The 18701-nt window shown below is 45.6% G+C and overlaps 1 protein-coding gene across 1 annotated transcript in view; it reads right to left on the bottom strand.

Moving 5' to 3' along the window:
- IQCH (IQ motif containing H) overlaps positions 1–18701 on the bottom strand; it is a 69200-nt gene that overhangs the window by 29365 nt on the left and 21134 nt on the right. Inside the window, 6 exon segments of the mRNA XM_061558336.1 lie at positions 3780–3846; positions 10136–10349; positions 13013–13125; positions 15048–15128; positions 15130–15309; positions 16176–16348. Coding sequence (XP_061414320.1) covers positions 3780–3846; positions 10136–10349; positions 13013–13125; positions 15048–15128; positions 15130–15309; positions 16176–16348 — 828 coding nt within the window.

Raw genomic sequence — 18701 nt, 5'->3', positions numbered from 1 at the left:
GCTCAAAGGTTTGTGACTACTCGTCTTATTATAACACACATACGTATAACGAAATAAATATACACAGCATATAACCCTGCGGGCTGGCCTATCCATGAGGCCTGCCTAGGGGCAATGGATCGCGACACCTGATGGACTATTCGGAATGGCCAAATGATGGCTTAGTGACCACTAAATACTCCTGTGTATGGGTGGCTTCCCTGTTAAATCATGTTCTGTCTGCTCAATAACAGAATGTTAGGACAGGTGTTGTTAGCGAGCAACTATTAAGGCCAGCATGGCACACGAGGAGGTGGCTGGCCAGCACCATTGCCAGGTCATCTTTGTACCCCCTGTGCTGATGTTTATACGCCACCCCAGGTACTCAATTAAGGCTGAGTCGACCTGGGGGAGGCCCAGGACCAGTTGAGATATTCGGCACCGTTATTTGGTCATGAGCGGGAATCGAAATTGGATCGCTGGGGTTTGCTATAAAAACAAAACACACACATACATGCACATAATACATACAAGGATTACAAGCTATATATATACAGGATACCTGTGTAATATATGTGAGCATAAAATTAAAATGTATATCTCATACGTACACCGCAATTACTTTGACAAACAGTTTCTATTACAAGCAATCACAGGTTAAAGATTCCCTTTGAGTTCATACGCGATATTTATTTGAGTGTAGGGGCCGAGCCCGCTTTGCCTCTTCTCCTGTTGTGGCTCATTATTACAAATGGGCCCAAACAGCGTCCGCATTAGCAGTGGGGTCACGCAATTTTGCAAAGTACGAGCACATTGTTCCCGAGCAGCGCAGCCGTCGTCTTAACGCTTTCATAACCGGGCGGCGCTGATTATCCAGCTCCTCTCGTCGCTAAATTATTTTTCTTTTCCAGCCAAGATAAAAAAGAAGAAGCCATAATTACAGCAGGACATTAGAGACGGTGCCAGTCACATCTAACGACAGCCGCGGCGATCGTTAGCGAGGTGCGCCGCTTCACGCACAGCCCACAACGGCGCTTAGTGGCAAAAACAACAAACAGAGAGAGAGAGATGTGTGGAAATTAAAAACCGAAGGACAACATGAAATAATAATGATGAAAAGACCGAAGGCGCCGAATAGATAAATAAATAACTGCACATGCCAGTTTTGGTAAATGGGGCACGGGTAATCGCTGCCCGGATTTACGAAACACAAAATAAATCGGGCCCCTTATTGTTAAAAGCTCATTCCGCGCTCAAGCCACGCCGCGGCGTGCTCAGCGCGACTTTAAATGACGGCAGATTGCCTCCATTCCGGGGCTGCGGGTAATGGCTCGGTGAGGAGACAGGGAAGGTAATGATGTTGTCGGAGGATTTTTAAAGCCGCGTGGCGTGTAGCCTATTATGGGCCGCCACGCAGGGTGCTGCATTATGCGGCCGGCGTGGCGCTCGCAGGGACCCCGGCCAAAAGAGAAGCCCTCTCTGTAATAACTAACCGGAGCGCGGAGTGCGGGCAAATGATAATCCGGCGGCAGCCACGGCAATTAGGCCTGTGGGAGGTCATTCGGCATTAACCAGGCTTTTAGTTTTTAGGTTTTTTTTGCGTTTTGCCGCGAGTTATCCACTGCCCCCGTTTTATTTTTTAAAACGCCGCGCCTTCATTATCTTTTCCCTCTAACGCTCGCAGCGGCCAAGTTAACAAAGTTGAAGCGAGAATGTTTTTTAATGAGCAACGGTTTGAGAAATATGGCTGCTAGTGAACGGCGAGGGTTGCATCATCGGCGGCCATGATCCATCCACTGCCCGATGGAGTTTCTGCCCGAGCCGTGGCCATCTCGCGTGGTCCCGCGAAGCGAGAATCCATCGAGTGCCCACGCTCTGCCACGAGTCTTTGCCATGTGGCCGTCGTCTATCCCACCGGGACGGTGTCCTCCCACTTAAGACCGAAACAGGAGGAGTTCTCCACAAACCTGGCTGCCGCCTGATGAGGCTGGCTGTGATTACCAGCGAAACGTTGTGCTTGAATTGCAAATGCTGTGAGCTTACTCTCCAACACACAACCGGTGTGCTGAACTAGTAGCTAATTGACACGTTTTGTTGACGTGACAAACCTTACTAATTACCTGTGTCGGGTGGTGGCGGGTTTAACGACACATTTATATTGACACGATCTAACCCAGAAAAAACGCTATTATGGATCGTATTAGTCGCGAAAGCCTACTTGTTAAACTCAGCCACTTTTCTCCGCAGTCAACATAATATATCCAATTGCATGCGTTCTCTAATAGCGATCCATTGGTTTCAAAAGGTTATATTAGCAAACTACTTGCTTGCGACTAGGGCTGAACGATTTGGGGAAAATATCTAATTGAGATTTTTCTGACAGATATTGCGATTTGATTTGAGATAATTTTTTAAAGTCAAGCTTCAGTTCAATATTCACTGTGTAATAGATTTTAAACATGTAATGGAGCATTACCACATGATACCATCAAAATATGAACTGCTCTATATATTATAAAGCAAGGATGATAACTTAAAAGATATGAATTGCTTGCAACATGTATTTATAAAAATGTTTTAATTGAAAAAGAACAATCTAACATAAAACAATTGTTAAGTTAAATAAAGAAAGTTATAATAATAAATAATAAAACAATTCCAATCAGAAAGTAATAGGACTTTTCACATAGCAAAAAATCGCTTGTGACTTGCTATCGTTCAGCCCTACTTGCGACTGATGTTTTTTTTTAAAGATCTTAAGTACAAAGTGGCCAATAAATTTAGTGAATGTGTTCACTGCCAAAATATCCTCCTACTTATCCATCTAATCTATTGACCGATGTCTTCTTTTAATCATGTGCAAATGCTTTGAGACTAATTTTTTTTATTAAGAGACAGTTGAAAAACTAAAACACACAGAAAAGAGGGGTAACAATAAAGAGGCAAATACCTACAAAAATGCTAAATCCATTGTTTCTTAATTATCTCCATTGGCTTTCATAACGCTCTATTAAAGCTAACACAATCGTATTCTAATGCTCTCATTGTGGCAATATCCGTTTCTCTAACCTTAATTGTATGGTTCAGCATCACATAAGGGTTAATTACTTGCATTAAAAATAATGCAATACCATTGCAAAGGAGATTTCCTAAATGGGCTTCATTACAAAATGACCCCATGCCAGACGGTGTGATGCTGTACAATACCAATCATGCCGACCCAACACATACAAGATCTTGCACCAGGAAGGAAGCGATAGCCCATGATGATCTCTACCTACAACAATTTACACGGCCTTCCTGGCATGAAGCTTTGGGTGTTCTGCTAAATTCTACCTTTTCACGGTGCCTCTGTCATGTACTTATCGAGTGTGCAGGCCACGCAACTCTACCGGGCCCCAGAAGGCCAGAGGGGCCCTGGGGACAGGTTACGGAAAGGGTGGAAATTGAACAGGGAGGGGGCTCTAGATTTGAAGCTTTTGTGACTGCAAGGATTTATACTCTTAGATTTTTCGGTAAAGTCACATAGGTAAAAAATGAAATTAAAATTAATAAAAATAAAAGAATATTTTTAGGTAAAAAAATGAAATTAAAATAAATACAAATAAAATAATATTTTTATTAATTTTTATTTCATTTTTTACCTACATGACTTTACCGAAAAAACTAAGAGTAGGGAGGGGACTCATTTCGTTCCTTCCACTGGGAATCAGTCCGACGCGACATCACTAGCGGAGCCCCACAAAGCCCCACGGCAATCGCAGTCCAGGGCGGGGAGCATAGAGGGACAGGCCTCTCACCCAGAGATGGGATGTGGATGATGGTCCTTCTTGAACTCTGGATGCGTTTCCAGTTTTCTGCGAGATACTGAAATGAGACATGGGTGGAACGGACAAACAGTTGACATTAGGCACTTCATGCAATAATCACAACTCAAATAAGATTGCCACAATTTTGACTCATCCAGCGATGGGACCGATCCTATGATTGCAATCGCACCTTCTGCTGTCTAGAAATAACCTTGTGTGTGTGTAGTATTATGATTAATATGCTTATTTGTTTCCAGTCTGCACTCACTTTGCTGTCTGCTACAGAAAGCGCTATAATTTGTTTACTGTCGCCCTTCATCTCACGATCTGGAAACCAGATGCGACCTCATGTGGTCTTGTGTAATGCCAAGAGAGAAAAAAAACAGGTCTCAATGCAAACTCCAGAAAATAAACATCTAAATAAAACGAATAATATCCTATACCAAGGAAATCCTCACAAAAGTATATATTTTTTATATAAACTAAACTACTATATTAACATCATGAGGCCTCCTTTGCCAGTACCACAATATAATAATAATAATAGGGTTTTCCCCCCGCTATCTACTTTATTTAACCCGGTAAAGCCCACTGAGGTATCAGCTCTGTTTCACAGGCGACCTGGCGACGAATGATAGCTCAACAAAGTGGCACGTGGGAATTTATAGTCCTAGCCAAATAATTAATCTAAACGCATGTTTCTCAAATGTGGAGGGCAAAACTGGAGGACCCTGAGTAAAAATCCACGTAACCACTACTGGGAGAGAACACGTGAACTTCCAACATAGCGACATCTCCAGGGTCCGGGATCCAACCCACGTCCTCCTGTGTACCAGGCAGGGGAGAAAACACCTCCCCCGCTACCATTGTGCCTGCATTTGGGATGTTTGGCCAATTCCATTAATGAGTGTCTGGCTTCAAGTGGAAGGAAACTCAATTACCCAGAAAAAAGGCAGAGAGATACAAGGAGATAATGACGCCCCACACAGAATGCAAGAATCCGCTTGCTGCGATGCCATCTGCTGGTCACTACGTAGCCCCAGCGTCTTTGTGAATTTCACAAATCTGCGTGATCCACCAACCTTCCCGCAAAGGACTGTATAACAAGGCATGCGCAAGCATGCGCTATCATTCTTGGCCACGAGCAGTAAATCCGCGATAATCACAGGAAGATACGTACGTATATGCTACATTGCTGTGTAATTCTAGGGAATCTGAAGTGTTAAAGAAAAACCGTGAAATTGATTTTGAAACACGTTTATGAAAACCACAGATTTATTGACAAGTTGTATACTTATAGAGGATCTCCCAGTGATTTCGAATGCCCCCTTTTACGTGCTTTGCAACGGGTGAATGATATTTGTGAAACGCGATTACTTCTTTGTCTCGCGCAGACACCGAGAAGCAAGGTGAAATCGTGGGTGGTGGAGACACCACAAAGATTTGAATTCAAATGTTTTCTCTCTCTCTATTTTCTCCACATTAAATTCGTGGGGTACCTATAAATGGGTCACCTTTTGTATCATGGCCCAATCATACAGATATGGCCTGTAGTTGAGCTGGCCATTGCAGTGTTCCTCTGCTCTCTTGGCGACTTGACGTTTTTTTTTCCCCCAACAGTGAGCTCACGATGCCACATCCCCGCATCACGATCTATACACTGCGAGATGTCAAGCATCCTCAGAGTCTCCCTAATTTGGTGAGATTTTACCCGATAAAAAATTCACAATCGTAAGGCTATTCCTCAAACATACACGTACAGCATTTTAATTGAGCCCTTAGTCAATGCACTGCCGGATGAAGACCTCCCCATGCTGTATCATTCATCATGGGGTTTGCTTGACCATACTTCACCACACCGGTGAGTAGCCGTTGGTGAACGGGCTGGGGGTGGTCGATGATCATTAATGCGCACAGATATAGCTCGGCAGGGGCCGGGGGTAGCAGCAGGCTCCGTGAATTATCAGTTCAACAGTGACTGGCTGTTTTGTATGGATGAGCCTGTTCCCATGATAACAATGTGGAATTTCCACCGCTTGCTTGCTCAGAACCGCCAACAGTCCTGAGCGTCACCCAAAGCTCATTAGAGCATGGTGGACACTTAGACTTAAAATGTATGATTAGTGGATTAATTGTTCTTGATTTAATTCGTAAATAATAACGACTGTGTAAAAGGGCCATTCGAGTCTGTAGTGTATTTCTTTGTGTACTGGCAAAAAATGTAGCTCTTTGTTCCAATGATATTCCGTTTCATTACAACGTACAGGGGTGTGTGTGTGTGTTTTTTCAATTCGTGGGTTATTCGTTCAGCGAACTATTTGTTAATTTGTAAATAAAAACAGTATATATATTTTTAAATATAAATGCATTCTCTTTGAATCGTCAATTAACCCTTACACAAACGCACACTCTCGCGAGAAGGCAAATGCGCCGCCGCTCCTTTTCAATTTCAAAAGATCAGGTTTGTGCGAGAGTGGAATCCTTAATGACGGCGGTGTCATCTTTTTCTGTCAGCCAGCTGTTAAAATTAAATGCATAATCAGTTTTGTAAAAAACAGAGCGGCAGATTGGCGATTTTAAAAGGCGGGGGGGGGTCAATTAATTAGCCTCCATCTGCACAGAACAAATAAAACCGAGCGAAACAAAAGCATTGTTGAGCGAAACGTGCGGGTGCTGATCGCAGGGGCGAGCGAGCGAGCGAGCGGGTGGCGTTCGGGACGACAACGGGAGTACGAACCGAGCTCCCACCCCCCCCCCCCCCCCAAAAAAATATAGATCTGAATTTAATTAACAAAGCGGCGTGTTATTGTGCACGGGAACGATTGTGTTTACATTGCAAAACAGAACCTTTGACCTGCTCGCGCGCGCCCACCCGGGCTCTTTGCGAGGACGAAAACGTCCCACGCCAAAGTCTCAGCCGCGGCTTTCGCACGCGCCGTGCGTTCGCGTAAATTACCCTAATTAATTTAATCACACGCTCCAGCACTGCGACAATTAATTTAATTAGAGGCGTGCGATGGCGACGGCGGTGATAACGGAGAGGAGAGGGTATAATTAACAGGACGGGAATTAAAAACACGGCGGAAAAAAAAGCAGCGGGGAAGCGGTGAGCACTAATTAATGTCACCGCCGCCGCTGCAACCGGGAGAAGCCTAAACAAGCCGGAGGAATAACCTCATCCCCTCCCCTCCCCTCCCTCCTCCGCGAAAACCAAATTAAAACTCCATTCATCTTCGGGGGAAAGAAGGTGACACCGCACCGTGGCACAGGCAAGCATTCCCATTCTGCGGTAAACGAAGCGACAATTACGTGGGGACGTCACGCGGCAGGGGTCACCGTGCCCGTGACGCCGGCGACAACTGCGTAACAAAACATTTGTCATTTTCGGAAGAGCGCGGTGGGTTCGGCCGCTAATGTGTTAAATTAAACAAAACAAGAAGCCATCCCGGGCACACGCACACGCGTGTACGAGGCGGCGTCCGTCCAGACGGCGCAAACAATTTACGAGCAAACCCGCGTCGCCCTTTGGGATTACATAATCATTATTATCTAATGATGCTGTGCGTGCGGAAGAAGTACCGAGGGCCGAAAGTGCCCGAGATATTTGTCGAGCGATCAAGCGGGCTCTGCAAACGAATGCGCCCCCCCCCCCCCCCCCCCATTAATCATTCATACGCAAGGAGTGCTATTGACTCGCGCGAGACACAAGTCAAAAAAGAAGAGAGGAAAAACGTCGATAGCTCCACGATCCTTTGCTTATTATTAAGTATTCCCCCCCCCCGCTCTAGCAATCGTCGACGGCGATTCCGCATTTTGCCGTCGTACGTACACCACGCGCAATGTTTCAAAGTTCAAAGTTTATTTATTAGGTATAACCCTGTGAGCCATTCGGCTCTTGAATCGGGTGCAACCGCAACAAACAAAAAACAAAAACATGAACAAGAATAGATCTTATAGTGACTATGTAATTCCTGCCACCTCTGACTCGTGTGGTTGCGATGAAAGGAGCCGGGGTAGACTTGTATAGCCGAAGGCCCTTCCGCGTGCCGTTTGTAAGGAACGCAAACTGTTTACCGCGACCTAATGGATCAAACAAAACCTCTATTATGCGTGCATTCCCCCACTCCCTGCCCCACCCCCCCTCTCCACCCACTACCCTCCCATCCGCCGCTCCGCGCACATCGCATCGCATTAGGACGATTTCGCAAAAAAAACATTTCTGGGGTGATGGGGCCATCCGCATTAGGCAGATACATATCGTTTAAAAAAAAGCCACTTTAATGTACAGCGCTAAAGCATTATAACGAAACACCAATGGAATTTTCTATTATTGTAGCATAATTATCATTGCTCCACAAAAAAGCCGCACAATTTATTGTTTAACATTAAAGTGGATGGCGTAAGTAAATGTTTCTTCAATTACGTTTAATGGTACTTCATTTACCGTTAAATGCATTCACCGCACTTATTTCCGTATTTGTGCTAATGGTATGGCGCATGCAATTAGGTCTGCGCAGTCAAGCTTTGAACCCAGATATCATCAGGGCACGGTATTAAAATGAAAAAGGGAAGGGGGGGGGGGTGCGGAAGCAAGGCACACGCGATAGAAATTGGAAAAGGGTAGAGAGAGAGGGGGGGGGGGCTGGGAAAGCGAATGAATGGCGCGACGACGGGCAGAGAAGGACATTGCAGTGTTTATAATTTCAATAAAATAATAACAAAAGGGGGAGAGAAATAATAATATGAACAAAAATGAAACCAGCTGATGCAGCTTTTACCGAGCTGCACTATGATGGAAAAACAAAGTAAATATGTATAAGGCAACTGTAATTTAGCTAAATAAATCATTACGTTCATTACAGTTTGGTTTGCTGTGAAAACAAATCAATGTTAATGATATTGATGAGACTTTACAAAAAATGTATATCAATAAACAAAAGAGATGTTTTAGGTGGCTGGTATTACACCTGTATATAAATAGTAACCGCAATTGTGATAACGATAGTTTTCGTATAAGTCTTCAAGTCAGTCCTGTAAGTGGTAACTGGTCAATATTTGTTTTTAGTATTGTCAACATGTTGGTGGATCTGAAGTGTCAAGAGAAAACCCTTAATGCAAGGAGACGGCGCCCACATTAACAGAAACAATTGTATGTGATTGACAAAAGGGCTCTATATTGTGATTATACGTCGTATGCTATGCATCCGTGGATCCCCACCAGCCACTAAAAGCACTAAATTCAGTGTAATATTCCAAAAAGAGAATCAATTTCTGGAGCTGAACGCACAACCATGCTCCACAATAATCAGTGAGCGAGGGCGAATCGTCACAGGCCCACGACAGTCATCAACCGATCCGCCTGTACGTGCCACCCCGAGACGGGAAAACCCGAAGCAGAGTCTGTAGTCTCCCCCCACCTAAAACCGCATCGGTGGTCAGTGTCACCTGACTGTTAAAACCGTCCGGAGCACCTGGGTCCGTTCGCAAGTGCGTATATCCGTCGCCTGGACATGCACGGTGGCTTTTCTCTAGGCGATCCGGTGTCCTCCCATATGAAGCCAAACACTTGTGAATGCATCTTGACTTAAAGCTTTCGTGACTGCAGGAATTCATATTCTTGGGTCTTTCGGTGAAGTCACGTCGATAGGTTCAAAGAAAATTACAAAAAAAAAAAAACTACGACGTTTCGATCGCAACGCAAGCGGTCGTCTTCTTGCGTTGCGATCGAAACGTCGTAGTTTTTTTTTTGTCATTTTCTTTGAACCTATCGACGTGACTTTACCGAGAGACCCAAGAACACTTGTGAATGCAATTTGCCACTCGTGTCAATGTAGCGGGGCCCTGGGGAAGGGGGGGGGGGAGGGCGAATCTTAAGTCTCAAGTGAGTCTTCACTGGGTAAAAGGGGGTGCGATTCTTGCACCCGTGGAAGAATTCTTGCAGTTGTCCAAGCACCACAAGTGTGTTTCTGTAACATCGTGGGCGCCTCCCGTATGTGGGTGTAGGGCCTATCCCCGCGCGCATACGTGTGTGTCGCATCTGCGTGCGCGCGCACATACGTGTGTCGCACCTGCGTGCGCGCGCACATACGTGTGTCGCATCTGCGTGCGCGCGCACATACGTGTGTCGCACCTGCGTGCGCGCGCACATACGTGTGTAGCACTTGTCCGCGTGCGCGTACGTGTGTGTCGCACCTACATGCGTGCGCACGTACGTGTGTGTCACGTCAACGTGTGTGTGCACATACATGTACGTCACGTCTACGTGCGTGTGCACGTACGTGTGTCACGTCTACGTGCGCGTACGTGTGTGTCGCACCTGCGTGCGCGCGCGTGCGTGTGTGTCGCACCTGCGCACGTGTGCGGAAGTTCTCGAGCTGCGCTTGCCGCCTCTGGGCGAGCGAGCGGCGGACGCGGCCGCGCTGCGCACGCAGCATCCACGCGACGGCGATCACGCCCGCCGCCCAGCGCCGGCGCCGGTGGCGCTCGAAGTCACGGCGGGCGAGGAACGCGCGCCAGCTCGCCTGGATGCGCGTGGCCGCCCGGTCGTGCCCGCCCGGGCTCCTGGAGGGAATGGCGACAGCGAGCAGATGCCGAGAGAAGATAAAATATAACTATTAATTTTTATACGGGCGCACGTTGTGGAAATGTGTTGTGTTCGCTCTTAATTCTCCGCGAGTAAGGCCACGAAGCACGCGTCTCTTGTTTGATGTACGCAGTCCTTGTCGTGAGCAATACCAAGTGTGCTGCAGAGGCACATTACATCATGACATTTAAATCGCTAAAAGTACCGATAAAAAAAAAAGTTTACCCAGGAATGCCTCCCTGAATCTCCAAGACTTCTCATGTATCGCTGGTTTCTTTTGTTCGTTATTAACGCTTTCCAACGAAGACATGGGTTATTGACGCTGAAACCGGTTTATGCGATTGGGCTCTGTCTGTCCATAATGACAGGACACGATGACTCTTGTTAACGTGATCCGATTCAAACTATAACCCAGCGTATAAAACTGTGTTGCACTTTAGGATATTACCCTACTGAAATCCGTCCCAAGTTAATCAAAGGGTTGCCCAAAGCATGCGTACATTTCCAGTAAAAAATGCAAATACATATCTACATGAGGGAATCGGTGTGGGCAAGCCAACATTTTTTTAAAAAATTAGCGGTTCGTAAGTTTTCTCTCGCGGTGCCTGACAAACGAAGGCCCTATTATCGTGAGCTGTATGGAAACATTTTAACAAGCACAAAAAGGCTACAGCAATTAGATCTTGTAATTGTAATTTTTCGTTAATGCCCATTCTGTTGTTTGCATAGATGATAACCGATTCGTGCTTTGTTAATGAAAACAAGGATGGAAGTTTTTTTTTTTAAGCCAAACAACGCAGATTAATTTCCGAAGCTCCCAGCTCTGATGAAAAACATCTTCAGCCTCCGCGTAAACAATGCCGTGACCTTCGGTGTCGCCTCCCATGGGAATCGATATCCAAACAACGCTTTGTTTACGATGATACCGTATTCACACTTTTTTTTAAGGGAAATTAATGTGTATAGTAATGAGTTTGGTCATTTGTATTTATTTTATTCACCTGCGTGGGCTGATAAGACATCGCAGGGCCTTCGCCGGCTTTCGGAAACTATAATGAACGTCAGGCTCTTGGGCTGTTCTGTGAAAAGACTCCTGACTTTTTTTGAACGAATAAATTAATCGGCGTTTCAATTATTATTCTTTCACTGCAGCCGCTGACCGCAGGCCAAAGGTCTATGACACGAAGCAGACAGCTGCTAGCAGAGCTACGATAGTGTAGCGGACGAGAACGAAAGCATTTTGCTTGAATTGAGAACGTTTTCGGGTGCTTGTCTTGAATCGAGAATATTGAATGAATTAATGTTTTTTTTCACTAAAGGTATTTCTATTTTGTTTGAGAAATAAATAATATTTCATTATTGGGTGTTTTTTTTTCTTTCTTAGAAGTCAAGGAACATGAATCAATAACTGAATGCTTAATTTGAGTTGATAATGTTTGGTTATAAAAAAAATGTCGTTTATTAATTTTCATGTTTTATTGCTGTTGTCTTCAATAGCGTTGTGAGATGCAGTTTTGCATGAACGACACTCTTTAAAATGTTTTATTATTTTAAAAAAATGTACGTTTTCATTGACAGACTACAGTTTGACCAGACACGAATGAATAAATACATAAAGCAATATTTCAGTTTGAAAAACTTCAAAATGTGAGCGGTTATATCTGTGACGTGTTCGTTCTAAACTAACAAATAAACACCTTTATTGACGATCTCTACAAAACAAATCACACCACGAAATAAATGAGTAAACAATTATTCTACAGGGACTCCTCTACTTACGAGCATTCGACTTGCACAAACTTTCAGAGATACGAACAAACCTAACTTTCGATTTAAAGCTTTCGTGACTGCAGGGATTCATCTTCTTGGTTCTTTCGGTAAAGTCACGTAGAATGGAAATAATAAAATAATAACATAAAACATCATAAAATAATTCTCACGACGTTTCGGCCACAACGCAAGCAGCCGTCCTCAGGTGAAGACCAGGTCTGTCGGGGAGACAGTGTCAATAATTCTCACGACGTTTCGGCCAGCGTCTGATGCTGTCTCCCCGACAGACCTGGTCTTCACCTGAGGACGGCTGCTTGCGTTGTGGCCGAAACGTCTTGAGAATAATTTTATTATGTTTTATTTTATTATTTTATTATTTCTATTCTACGTAACTTTACCGAAATAACCAAGAAGACGAACAAACCTGTCCGTATGTCCAGTCGCTCGTTCGGACCTAGAGTCGTAAGTTCAACCACCGCGCAATAGATGGCAGTGGTGGCATCTACATTTGCAGAACATGAAGAACCAGTGGCATCTATGGGAGATTATATAACTTTAAAAGCCATTCCCCGTGTTTAGTGTACACGCCATACAACGTGTTTGTAATCGACGTAAGTAAAGTTGGACTTACAAACAAATCGACTTACGAACAGACCTGCGGAATCTAACTCGTTCATAAGTAGAGGAGTCCCTCTACAAGTATTTTTATACCCTTTTACATATCAAGAATTTGCAAGAGCATGCTCTGAATCACAGTCGTTGGGCTGACGGTGAATTTGCAAGAGCATGCTCTGAATCACAGTCGTTGGGCTGACGGTAAATTTCAAATTGTAAGTTCGTCGTGACCAGGAGAGAGACACCGAGCTGTCACCTGAACCCTCGCGCCAGCAGGGGCAAGAGTGAGTCCGGATTTTCGGCCGCGAACAGCAGATCACGCTCCGTCACCCTGCGCCTCTGCAGCCCCAGCTCCAGCTCCTGTGCCACCTGGCAGAAGTGCACGCAGGTTGGGGGTGAGATGGGGGGGGGGGTCAATAGGGGCAGTTGCCCACCCACCCCAAAAAAACATAGACAGCCATTGTATGTCATCAATGATGCTGGTGTTAATGGTTAGCACAACGGAATTGCAATCAAGAGGTGGTCGTCAGTTCAATCTCCCCTCAGTTTAAACGATGGGCAAGTGGCTTAAATCCTCGCCTCCGTCCATACAGCAAGTATACATAGGTACACCGTGCTCAGTTGACTGGCGGGTCACGTTTGGTTGGGTAAAGTGTGGGTGCTTCCCCACCTCTTCCGAGGCACCTGGTCAGTGTGGAAGAGTAGGACAGATACCCCCTCGGAGGGGGCAATCTCTGAGGGGGTATCTGTCAGGGCTGCTTCTGCCAGCAGTGGCGTGAGCGGGCAATTGCAGGGCTGCACCTTTGCCATTTATGGAATGTCACAAACTATATTTGAGATTATTTTCGTGGATATTAAAAAAAATGTGAGTAATTAGGTAATAATTATTTTTGTTGTAAAAATATGTTTTTTTGCAATCACTTTCGTTTCTTGAAAGGAGTGGCTTTGTATCACAGTGGAAACTATCTGCTCTCTCTGCGGAGTTAGGCTGGGTGTGCCACCGTCAGCTGGGCGGACGGTGTTGTTATTACGGTTCTGAAATCATTGGTTCCAGGTGCGATTATACATGCCACGCCATTTGCAACAATTCAGCCTCAATTCTAATAATAACGATAAAACGGCCTCGCCTCGTATACACGAGGTTGTGGGTTCGATCCTGTAGCTTGCGTGGATTTTTCTCCGGGTCCTCGGGTTCCTCCACATTTAGAATCAACATGCGTTTCGAGTATTTGGCTGCAAGAAATGTTCACGTGACATGGACACTTCGTTGAGCTATAATTTGTGGCCAGGTCGCTTCTGAAAACTAACTAGTGTAGCTCAGTGGACCTTACCTGGTAAAATATTTTATTTAGTTTAGTTTATAGATAAATACCAACAATTATATAACGCCGTTACATGGCACGCCATAACAGGGGTGCTGAACAAACAAAAAGTTCGACTTCGGCTCTTAATGAAAGCCTAGTTTAGGTTCATGTTTTTGACCCAGCCAATCATCCCTTCGGAGGTTGATAAATGTGGTCAGCTCTGCAGTAGTTGTTCTGTGATAGACCTGGCCCCACAGTAGGATCGTGGAATTTCCACCGCTGGCTCAGGGCTGTAAACAGGAGATGAGCAACTCATTCTGAATATCTCGCCAGTTCTAGTTCTCACCAACTAATATTTGTTCTGTCTGAACTCTTTAACACCATACATAGCCAACTGTGCTAAGCGGAGGTTCTAGTTCGGTGCACTGTTAAACGGTTTGATGTAGGCATGATAAAGGGTCTGTAGGTCTCCCTGAATGCATTTGTTCGACGGTAGTTATGAGACCTGGGATATGACGGAGTGATGTTGAACCTGACTGTGAAGTGTGTGGGCCCACGCCGCTCGAGGATGTTCTAGTTCCCATCTCGTTCCCTTCACAGCTTGTACGCTCACTTCCCGCTTCTACCACAGTTCCGCCAAAATTTCCATCTCGTCCTCATTCTAGTGCCCGTTAACGGAATGCTCAGATTTCACCGACGGCTATGTTGAGGTTTTGTGAAAACCTAAATGGTTGGGGTCAAGCCGACGTTTGATCAGTTTAAAATGTGGTACAAGTGGTCAGCAACAAATTAATAACGGTAACTATATCGCTGTATCCATGCATTGTAATTGTTACAACTGTTGCTCGGCACGCTGTAACACTGTTCCATATACGAACACGAACACACGACAAAGCGCTATGATCACTGTCAAAATCTGCCGTAAAAAATAAGCCGTGGCTTTCAGTTGTAGTTCTGGGTTTTTTGTCAACTAGTAATAACACAGACCTGGGCCACGCGCTCCCCGCGCAGCACCACCACCAGACCGGCTCGCGAGGCAGACGACGTGGAGGCGGCGGCGGTGGCTGGTGGCGACGGTGGTGGTTGCGACGGCGGCGAGCAGGCCCTCCATGCCGCGGAGTGTCGACGAGATGGGCCCCCACGCCGTGCGCTGAAGCTTCCGGAATTCGGAAAAGTCTCCGGCGGTCTCATCCACGCGGCCGTCACGTAGAACCAGCCGGTGCCACTGCTCCGAGGCCGGAGTAGTGGGCTTTGGAACAACGCGCACGGCAAAGGCAAAAATGAAAAACATCACACCGATCCGACTCTACCAACAAAAGCGAACGGCGCTGACAAACCGGGTAGTGCAAGGTGACACATGAAAATAGCACGCGTGTGAAATAGTGGTGGCTGAGACACTTATTTTTTTAATCCACCGTACTGCTGATAAATATAATGTTCTTTTCAAATTCCTATTTAAAAAATCGCTCATCACGGCGGGTAAATTTGATTTTGAAAGCAAACAAAAAAAGCCGAAATTTACATTTTGATGAGGTCACCACTTGTAAAAAACGAACTAATCAATTTAACAATTTCTTTCTGAATTTATCCTTGATTGATTCTAATTATTGTGAATTCTAAGAGGTTTTTGTTCGATCAGAATTGACCATTCCAATTTGTCAATCTTTTTTTCTTTGAGGAAATTTTTTCTCTTAAGTTCAGTTACACAGCAGAGCTGCATATGCCGGGCAATTGCTCCAAATGATAACTCGTTTTTTTACATAATTAAATAATTCTTCAAAACGAAAGACAACTAAAAATACATCAGCAGCTATCAAACGAAAACAAGTGCCAATATAACACCACAATTAGCAAAACTAACATGTCATGTAAATTTTATAACCGTTGATGTCGATTTAAAGCATAACGATGGATGCCTAATTTATGTGACTATAGAAAAAAAGATATATAATTTGTGTACATTTGCTAAATTATCTCACCAACGAAAATCAGCGGAAGGAGGGGGTTGAGGGCGAAAATTGAACTCCAGATTCCGGCCTACACCTGAATCACCCTCGTCAACGTGTCTCGGATTTAAGCCACGTGGTTTTTTTTCCCCTTCCAGATGGGCTTCACCTGCAGCTGCGATCGCGACGGCTCCGCTGGCGCCAGTTCCCAGGACGACGCTTGAGTCCTCGCGCGAGCCAATCGCTGGCCTCGGCGCGACGTCGACAGGGGAGCCGATGAGCTGCCCTGGGGCGGCTGCGTCCGCGACGCTTCCAAACGCGGCCCTCCCAGGTGTTCGCCGCCTGAAGCGTGGAGCGGCACGATTATTGTCGGACGTGTGTGTGACTTATTTGCGCCCCCCCCCTCCTCCCTCCAAACTCCCCCACCACTCTGTTCCCGCAACAAACACAATTGATTTGCCGCCGTTCGGAGACGTGAGTGATTCAACTCACGGCTCAAGTTATTTTATCTCACTTTCCCCACCTCGTTTGCAGCGTTGCCTCTTGATGTAACAACCCACCCAGCTCCTGCACACGAGCCGATTTCATCGCTCCATCTCCGCGATGGGCGCCCTTCTGGGGCCACGTTCTCTCATAAATGTAACGATAGCATATCAAATTTCGATTTAAAGCTTTCGTGACTGCAGGGATTCATCTTCTTGGTTCTTTCGGTAAAGTCACGTAGAATGGAAATAATAAAATAATAAAAATAAAACAATAAAATAATTCTCAGACCTGTTCTCCACCTGAGGACAGCTGCTTGCGTTGTGGCCGAAACGTCGTGAGAATTATTTTATTATGTTTTATTTTTATTATTTTATTATTTCCATTCTACGTGACTTTACCGAAAGAACCAAGAAGATGAATAGCATATCAACAGTAATAATGTATGATCTAATGTGTCGCACATTTTTATAGAATGGTGACACTGCTGGATGAGCCCCTCCTTGCTTCACGCTGTAACTCCGCAAAAGTGGAGGAATGTTGAGAAGTAAGCGAATATTTTTGACAATTTTATCCGACGTTTCGCTGGACATTACAACCGCCATCATCAGGTGTTGGCAGGGGCTCGGCTCTTCAATAAATTAGACGGTAGAGTCACCACGGACCAAAAATAACGAACTGCAGAGCAAACATCACTCATTGCAACAAAGCAATACTCTCTAGCAATCAGAAACCCGCTGTGAGGAGTTGTTACCCCCTGAATGTCTTTGACATCGCAATTATTCCAAAAGAGATGAAAAGAAAATACATTCTCATTGCAGTGCCTCAAATCCAATTTGCATTGCTTACTGGCTGAACATGGGTAAAGTCTCTGTAATTAAGAGCCCTTAATTATTGTTATTACCAAAAAATATGCCGAGAATAATGGGCGAACGCTGGAGATCCCACGGCAATTCTCCTGCAACTTCCGTCGAGAAAGTGCACTCTTAAATGACAAATAAAAACACGTGTAAATGTGCGGTGGTTGTTTGTCAAGACAGCACTGATGGCTGACGGCTTTCCCCATGCCACGCCAGGGTCGTGGGACGTATACTGGACCACACTTCACCCGCCTGGCCGGCGCAGGTTGGCGAACGTAGACGTGTGAGCGTAGGAGTCAAGGGTGGCACAGTCGGGTTTTTTTTACAATCGGGTTTAATTGTCTTTTAATATTAAACCCGATCATTTAAGAGTGGGAGAAATCCGGTTTAATTGGTTCTAATTGCAGAACCGCACTTCTCAACGATGGGCTTCATCCATTCCAAGCTAAGGAACTCACTGGCGCCCACGATTGTGGAGAAGCTCGTGTTCATCAAGACCAACCTGCCCGCCGCATTCTACGACTACCTCGTGCCCGACGGCCCCCCGAGTACGATAGCAGCACCGACGAGGAAGCAGCCTAAGCCTTGGATCAGAGTTTCGTATTCATTAAACCAGGTTTTAATTCCCCAAAATCGGGTTTAATTGTATTAAAGAAAAAACCCGATGCCTGCCGCTGGAAAAATCGAGTTTTTCCACCCATGGTAGGAGTACAGCACAGGTGAGCCGCTCTGCCTATAATAACACATGCTATGCATGGCAGCCGCCCATCCTAGCACTGCCCCAGCTCTCGCCCTGCTTTTAGGTTTTTGAGATCTGTCGAGATCGGGAGCATTTCCTGAGGCTTAGTTTACATTCGCATGGCATTCTCTGAATCAAGAATGAAAATGAAGCATTTTCACTCGTCGTTTTGTAAAGCCAAAAGCCATTAAGAGAACAGACAAGTCCGCTCATCGTTTATTCACTGACGCGATGCGGCTGAAATTATCAAGTAGTTCTTGTTGTCTCTTTTTTATACGCTGTAATTCACAGCCTGGCGGAATGCACACCCAAGCCCAGCTGTCATAATCTGCTGCAAATTGCTTTCTTGTTTAGCGAGGTTATCCCAACAGCCGGCGCGCCGAGATGCCAGGCTCCGGCGTGAATAAATCAGCTCTGCGCGGCGTGCCCGGTGTACGCTGCGTTACGCTGCTCGCTCGCCTCTGCAAAACCGAGGGGGTGGGGGGGGGGAGGAAAACCACGGGATGCCGACACGCCTGGCGAGGCCGTCAAGAAGAGAATGCGATCCACCGGTGGTGGTCGGTAAGTCGAGCGTTGTGCCATGGACCACCGCCACCACCACCGCCGCCATCCA

This window comes from Lethenteron reissneri, chromosome 24 (assembly GCF_015708825.2).
Source record: "Lethenteron reissneri isolate LAM-NWPU_2019-01 chromosome 24, ASM1570882v1, whole genome shotgun sequence".
Classification (NCBI taxonomy): domain Eukaryota; kingdom Metazoa; phylum Chordata; class Hyperoartia; order Petromyzontiformes; family Petromyzontidae; genus Lethenteron; species Lethenteron reissneri.
Note: the sequence above shows the minus strand (reverse complement) of the source record. Positions and strands in the feature narration are given on the sequence as shown.